At 43.2% G+C, this 8026-nt stretch overlaps 1 protein-coding gene across 2 annotated transcripts; it reads left to right on the plus strand.

Annotated features, from left to right (window-relative positions):
• The first annotated feature begins 2010 nt into the window (after positions 1–2010).
• On the plus strand, positions 2011–5271 carry LOC307235824 (uncharacterized protein). 2 transcript variants are annotated; one of them, XM_080008057.1, is made up of 5 exons: positions 2011–2096; positions 2662–2844; positions 3768–3857; positions 4281–4343; positions 4692–5271. In XM_080008057.1, the coding sequence occupies exons 1-5, from the start codon at positions 2075–2077 to the stop codon at positions 4697–4699; spliced, it is 366 nt and encodes a 121-aa protein (XP_079864183.1). In that variant the 5' UTR covers positions 2011–2074; the 3' UTR covers positions 4700–5271. The 2 variants fall into 2 exon arrangements, with proteins under 2 accessions (XP_079864183.1, XP_079864182.1); XM_080008056.1 differs by lacking the exon at positions 4692–5271 and having other exon boundaries at positions 4281–4672.
• Positions 5272–8026: the final 2755 nt, after the last annotated feature.

Raw genomic sequence — 8026 nt, forward strand, 5'->3', positions numbered from 1 at the left:
GAAAATCTTGATGAAACATGAAGTGATAAACAACACGGTGGAATGCTTAGCAGTTGACGTTGCACAGGAAGGGGGAGAGCAGCACTTTGATGCCATGTTGTCTGTGGCAGCAGCAGAAGCAACAGCCCTGCGCCGTCACTGGACACGAAATGAATGAAGCTGTAGGTTTTCCCGCTTCTTTTTCCCCGAACAACAACGGGAACGTTTTCATACGTCTTGTACAAGTTTGATTGACGCCGATCTGCTTTTGTATCAGGAAATATGGGTAAAACTTTACAAACTCGCCGAAAAATTGTGAGAGCACAGTCATTTTGTGACATCATGAACCGAAGCAATATAAATCCAGGGTTCGTGGAGTGGTTGTAAAAATTACATTTTTTTAACTTTTAAGAAACTGGAAACTTTTTAAGAATCTGGAAAACTGTCATATGTACTGTACCTAACACAACAAAACTGGACCTGTGTATTGCTGCCTGCAGCTATATTTATTTTTATTATTATTATTATTATTATTATTATTATTATTATTAGTAGTAGTAGTAGTAGTGGTAGTAGTAGTAGTAGTAGTACTAGTATTATCATCATCATCATAACCTATACCTATACTCTACCCATATAACCTAACCTTTGTTTAGCACCTTTCATACATAACATGCAACTCATAGTGTTATACATTAATAGAATCAAAAAGGACTACTATTACTACTACTGCTACAACTATTACTACCACTACTACTACTACTACCACTACTACTACTACTACTACTACTACTACTACTTCTACCACTACTGCTACTCCTACTTCTACTACTACTACTACCAAACTACTATTACTACTACTACTACTTTTACTACTACTACTACTAATACTATTACTACTACTACTACTATACTACTATTACTACTACTACTACTATACTATTATTATTATTATTACTGCTACTACTACTATTCCTACTACTACTACTTCTGCCACTACTACTACTACTACCACTACTACTACTACTACTACTACTACTACTACTACTACTACTTCTACCACTACTGCAACTCCTACTTCTACTACTACTGCTACCAAACTACTATTACTACTACTACTACTACTACTTTTACTACTACTACTACTATTACAACTACTACTACTATACTACTATTACTACTACTACTACTACTATACTATTATTATTATTATTACTGCTACTACTACTACTACTATTACTACTACTACTACTACTTCTGCCACTACTACTACTACTACTACTACTACTACTACTACTACTATACTACTATTACTACTACTACTACTATACTATTATTATTATTATTACTGCTACTACTACTACTATTACTACTACTACTACTATACTATTATTATTATTATTACTGCTACTACTACTACTATTACTACTACTACTACTTCTGCCACTACTACTACTACTACTACTACTACTATTCCTACTACTATACTACTATTACTACAATTACTACTACCACCATTACTACTATTACTACTACTACTACAACACTACTATTGCTGCTATTACTACTACTACTACTACAACACTACTATTGCTGCTATTACTACTACCACTTTTAGTACTATTATTACTAGATTACTTTAAGTAAGAAGCATGAAGAGATTAACTTATAAATAATAAATGGATAAATCATGAAGAATATTAAAAAGCAAACCAAAAAATGACTGTAATAAATATCATATCATATTGTATCACATCATACTCTTGTGTATTACCTTCTCAGTGTATCATACGGTTATAATTACTGTCAACTTTTCACGTCCAGCCAATTCATCTGACGCTGTGTGTGGGTTTGTGCGCGTCGGGGCTGCTGCGGCAGAACGAACGTTCCTCCCCCTGGAAACTTCCTGCGCTTCCGACCGCGGACGGGGCTCCGCGCTCCGGGCGCCGATTGGCTGGGAGGCTGGGAGCGGAAGGAGCGTCTCTGCGACAGCCAATCACGGCGCAGAGCTCGCAGAGGGCCCTTTCTTCACCTCGACCTCCAGAGGGAAACTTGTTCACGCTCATAGTGTTGTTTTCCATTCCACTGCTCAGAAATGACCACCACATGCATCGCAGGTGAGTGCAGCCTAGTCACCTAGTATGTGTCATATAGAAATGTACTTGTTTAGTTGTTTCAAACAAATATATGTTTGATATTTGATGTTTAATGATTGGTTTTGTTATTTTTTTCCCCCCAACCTTATCAGAGGTATTTATTATGTATGAGCTAGACTCAAAACTATAAAACAAATTCGTTTTACATTCATCACAATTTCATGAATTCTTTATATAGTAAGTAAATAAGTAATTAAGTAAGTAAAACACGTTTTGAAAGAGCACTGTGACACTGTGCTCCATAGACAAGTGGCAGAAAATACAAATACAACGCCAAATAAATAACAAAGGAAAGAAATTCACCATCTTCTGTCTCTATATGTGCCTTTATATATCATTTCTCTGAAAATATTATTTCCCTAGTGTTTTTTTATTATTATTCCCTGAATTAGTAGTATAGTATATAAATAGGGTTATCTTATCTTGTATTGTCTTTATTGCTGACATAGCTTAATTAATTTATTTATTTTTTCAATATAATGAAGTGACCTATCAACCCCGAGCAAATCTCCCATTTTTCCACCAGACATTGAGACGGAGCTGGAAGATCTGCTCCGGGAGTTCCGAGACGTGGCGGAGGAGCTGAAGCCGTCAAATCCCCGAAACAATCCGGACGCTTACCGGCACCTCCTGAAAAAGACCCAAATTCACAGCAGGGAAAACGAGGACGACGCCCTCAGCGATGCCGGCTTCGGTGACTGGGATTACAGTGAGTAGCCGCACAAATCACTCCATAACAGAACAACTCGGTGAAAGGATTATCGAGTTCAGTGGCGGCGTTTCCTGTAGACTGCATAACCCCCCACACACACACACACACACACACGCGCGCATTTTCCCTTTGTATACCCACAGCTGAGAGGATGACAGACAGTCAGAAGAAATCTATTTTTATATATATATATATATATATATATATATATATATATATTTTACGTATTAAATCACAGCTTTAAAGTCTGCTTTGTTGAGAGTCACTTCGCTCGACAGGTCACACTCGTTGCCTCGGTCCCCGCGGGGGGGCCGGCGCGCCGCCTTATCAGGGTGCGCGACGGCAGCTCCACACCGTTCCTGTTCATTATCACATCACATACAATTAGGAGCGCGACGGCATACACGTCCCAGGACGTCTCCATCACAATGCCCTGCTCGCCGTAATCAATAGCGATTCCGCCCGAACGAGCCGCAATTATCAAAGGGTCCGTAACCTGCCGCTGTTCGGCGGGCAAATTCCTTACTGTGGTTTTGTTTGGTGTTTGTCTGCAGTCGTGATGATATAAAAGAAGCAATTGTGTTTTCCCCCTTTTTCCCATGTGTAGTCATTATGGAAGCTCGCTCGACTTCTCCCCATTTCGTCAGGCGAAGCCCGGGCTTGTGTAAAGCTCACGCTGGGGAGTCCCAAAACAGCGAGCGGGACGGCTGGCCCTGATTTTTATTGCACATTATTATGATTATTATTATTTTTTCGCGGTGTGTTCAGTCGCCGCTGCTGTCGTCGCTGTTGTTGTTGTTGTCGTCGTCGTCGTCGTCGTCGTCGTCGTCGTCGTTGTGGTGGTGGTCGCTGTCGTCCTTGTTTTTGTGTTTGAGTCCCACGGTCTGACCCCCGCGTTTCTTCCCCATGTCTTCCCTCAGGCAGCGAGGGGAACGGCTCGTCTTTGGTAAACAGCTTGAGTACCAGTGAAGAGGAGCTCTACGTGGGAGGCAGAATCCCGGCACCAAAAGGTACTCCAGGTCTCCATCCGTCCATCTGCGGTCGCCCTGACTCCGCAGAGATTGCTATCAACGACCCTCTAAAAGCCCCTGATGCTTAGCACAACAAAGCCCCAAATGTTGCAGGACTCTTAGTTATTTATATCCGCACATTAAGTTGCAAAACAGATCCCGAGAGGCTGCTTGGGGGATCTTTATGCCTCTGGATTTATCAGAATCGAGTGATTTCATCCGAATCAGTTCAATGTCTTTTTTTTCTTTTTTTTTTTTCTACTCTTGAAGCAATCTGGCTGATATGTAATCCTGGGATTTAGTTTAGCTTTTTCGGGAAAACACCACCGAACTTAGCTGCTTTTTCCCCCGCCCTATTTCATCTTTTTTTTTTCTTCTTTTTTTTTTTTTTTTTTTTTAATATCCCTTCCTTCCTTCCTCAAGCCAAGCCGGGAGACACCGGGGAACTCGAGAGCTTCATCGACAGCTTGGAACAGGAGCTCAGCGGTGCGTATTTTATTTCATTTTATTTTTCAAGGATTACCACCTCTATCACTCTACATCTCCTCACTCACCCCGTTGACGCCACGGAGCGAGCGAGTTTCCCGGTGGTACCCCCTGTCAGCGCATCGCTTTCTATCTTTCTTTTCTTTTATTAACTAACCCTCTCGTATGTAAGTGAAATGTCTGGAGACCCGGCGTGCGCTATCTTCGCGCTGCACAGCGATAATATCGCACGGGACGCCGCGTTCCCGGAGCGCGGAGGGAATGGTTATTTGTATGCTCCCATGTGGAGCCCACTGTGGGTTTTTGCCGGTGTCCTCGCTTCCTTAATTCTGGTGTCTCATCCGACAGAGATGTGAACGGAGGCCGAGGGCGGGGCGGTGGGATCGGGGCCGGAGCGGACCCCCTTGGCTGCTCCGGGAGGAAAAGGTTAACGTCCAGGAATTAAAGGGCACCGGCGCCTCCCCCGACGTAATAACACCGCCAGACCCCCGGCTGGAGGGAGGGGTGGGTCAAGAAAAGCCACCCTTTCGTGCGGTCAAAGCCGGGGGAATGCAACATAATATTCAGAAGGAACGGGAGAGAGAAAGGGATCCAGGCGCCGGAGCACCAGGGCGTCTGAGTGGAGGACGGAGCGTCTGGAGGAGCGAGGATTTGTTTACGCCTTGTTTGAAATTCGCTTAAATACCGTGCCAGTAAATCTGCCCCTAAGTCCCTCCGCCGCCATGTTTTTGAGATGAATTTGTCTCAATCTTCCAGCTTGTTTTTCGGACTGTTTTACATGATGTTTGGATCCTGTGTTGTGTCGGTCAATAGTGTTCATGGTGTTTTATATTGTATAGTTTTGTACAGTTGTTGCCAAGCAGACAATGCTTTTGACACAACAATGCACAGTGGACTGAGGAGTGTACATATTAAATAAAACAAACATTATTAAAACTGCTTTTAATTGTTGTTATTATTATTATGATTATTGCCTTTTATTATTATTATTATTATTATATTATATATTATAATAATATATTTTTATTAAGGATATTATTATTATTATACATTATTAAATATTTCATTATTTGTACTATTATAATAATTTCCAACTAAACAACCTAATTTCAGATGAATAAACATTTTCCTTCCCCTGTATGGTTCATTCAAGGGGAAGTTTAAATAAAATAGAATTGAAATCTTACTGTCCACTATGCAGGACCCTCTGTTCTGAAAACCTGGTAAATGTGGAGTCCCTCACAGGGACATTTATGTTCCACGTGTATGTTTCAGATGAAAGGATAATGCCTTGTATTTTCAGGAAATCCACATATTTATCTGAAGAGAGTGAAGGTTAGGAAGTGCGTCATTTGTGGTCAGGTTGATACAATGCTTCATGTACTCTTTGTTATGTATATATATATATACAGTATATATATATATTTTTTTTTTTTTGTGAAATTCTTGCCGCAAGGGCTTTGACTTTTATTGACTTTATCGCTGTAGTTAATCAAGTACTGCCTTCAAATGACGGAAGGAAATTCCTGTTTGCCTTTGTCTTCCCTGCCCGTAAAAGGAGCGTCTTGGGAGTTCAATGCGCATTTTATATTCATGGCGCTTTGCGTTTATTGTTTAATGTTCTGCGTTGTTTTTTTTTTGTTTTTTTTAGCGCGGCACAAGGTGGAACAGATGCCGTTTGGTTTTCACGAGGCTGCGCGTTTCTCCTCTGAAGGATGACACGGGAGATAGCTTTGAATTTCACCAGCGGGAAACATAAGGCGCACTATCCCACTTTGGCAGGGCGCGGGGTGAGGGGCAAAATGAAGACTCCTGAGAAGTTGGCGGAGGCTATGTCCCCGCCGAAGCCAGCTACTGATCTGGCCGATGATTAGCCGGCGCTGGCAACTGAGAGGCTGGCGGTGGCGGCCGCCCTCCAGACACTTTCTTGGGGCGTTTTTTGCGATGCCTTGTTTTCATTTTTGAAAAGCTTTATTCATTATTTACGACGGATGTCCGAAAGAAATGCGGTCTCTCTCTCCTGCTTTGAAAAACCGGTTCAGACAAACGGCAAATTGTTTTATTTTGCTCAAATTCCATCAACACTCGGAATGATACAACCCATTATCCCTTCCACCGACTTTTGTATATATTTTCGTTTTACAAAATCCTAGTTTATACGACCCGACCAGATCTGACAATCCAAAGGAAAAGGAAGGGCTGAACTTTCTATGCACTTTTCCTCCGTCGGTTTATGTCTCATTAGAAGACACTTTGTGCCCCTCCTCTGTTCTCTGGCCAGACATAAGTTCTGGACCAGGACAGGATTTGGCAACGGCTTAGGAAGGGCCAAGGGGAAAAGAGGGGGAGGAGGAGGAGAGAAGGTAGAGAGGGAGAGACAGCGAGAGAGAGAGACACTGTCATTGATTAAGCAATTCTTTCAGTGTCAAATCATGCAATAATATTGATAAGCATCCAATTATGGCGGGCGTGAAGGCAGCTTTCTTCACGGCTGGGTGAGCCTCGTTCCAATGGAGCCAGGTTTCAGCGTTATCTTCTGACACAGCGGGCGGAGGTTGCGGTGGAGCTTCTTTGCCGGGGAAAGATTTCACTCGCCCGCCATCTTTAGTCAGGTTTCGCGATCGGCGACGCAAGAATCCGAAGCGCACGGGGAACAAATCTTTTGAATGGCTTAGGAGTGTCGGGGTGTTGGGAGTCCTTCCGTCTAACGAGTCGCCTGGTTCTTCTGTGGCCCCGGGCCCGGAGTGTTCGGGCTCCTTGGGTGGCTGCAAAGCCTTTTCCTGACTGCTTGGAGGCACTATGATGTATTTCTAAACCTCATACGCCAGAACTATTTGGGACCAATCCCCGTGCACTCACGGGTGGACACATCACACACACACACACACACACCCACACACCCACACGTGCACACACATACCGCCAGCATCTGCTTCACACGCTCCCCTGAACACCCACTTGATTACAGCCCATGTTTCTCCATCTTTCTCCTTTCTTGCTATAAATATCACGGGAAGAGGCAGCGTGCCGTAATTGCCGTTCCAATTTTCATCCACTTAATTATGTTTTGTCAAATACGTGTTCTATGTTTACAGATGCAGTATTTGTTTCACCCGTGGTGATTCGCCCCCCTCTCGGAGACGCGTGATTATTGGATGTTGAGCTGATCGAAGCGCGCTGGGATCGAAGACAAATAGGATGTGTACGCCCAGCCTGTTGACAGCGCGGGGGGGAGGGGGGAGATAAAATGAAAAAATTGAGTTTGTTTGTTTCTTCTTGTTTGGGACTCGGGGGTCGCGACTCACAGGCTTCGGCTACGTGCCCAAAAAGCTGCTAAAGATTAGACTCGGAGAGTGGGCGAGAGAGAGAGAGCGAGAGAGAGAGAGAGAGAGAGAGTGAGTGAATTTTCGACTCGCCAACTGAAACTAATTATTGAGGATTAAATTAATGTGGGAAAAAAAAAGGGTCGGGTCATTTTGACGTAATTCAAATTGAATGTGTGACAGATCGACACGTTAAAATAAAAATCGGAAATTGGATGAATCTTTTCACCGAGCGACTCGGCGGCGACCGACTCGCGAGAAAAGGTCCGAACCTTTCGTCGCGAGTCAAACCCGCGCTTGTGTAAACGACACGTGAGATGGAAGAGTGATAACGACGGGATTACGGGATGAATTGGAAAA

The sequence above is a fragment of the Zeus faber genome (assembly GCF_960531495.2).
Source record: "Zeus faber genome assembly, chromosome: 10".
NCBI lineage: Eukaryota > Metazoa > Chordata > Actinopteri > Zeiformes > Zeidae > Zeus > Zeus faber.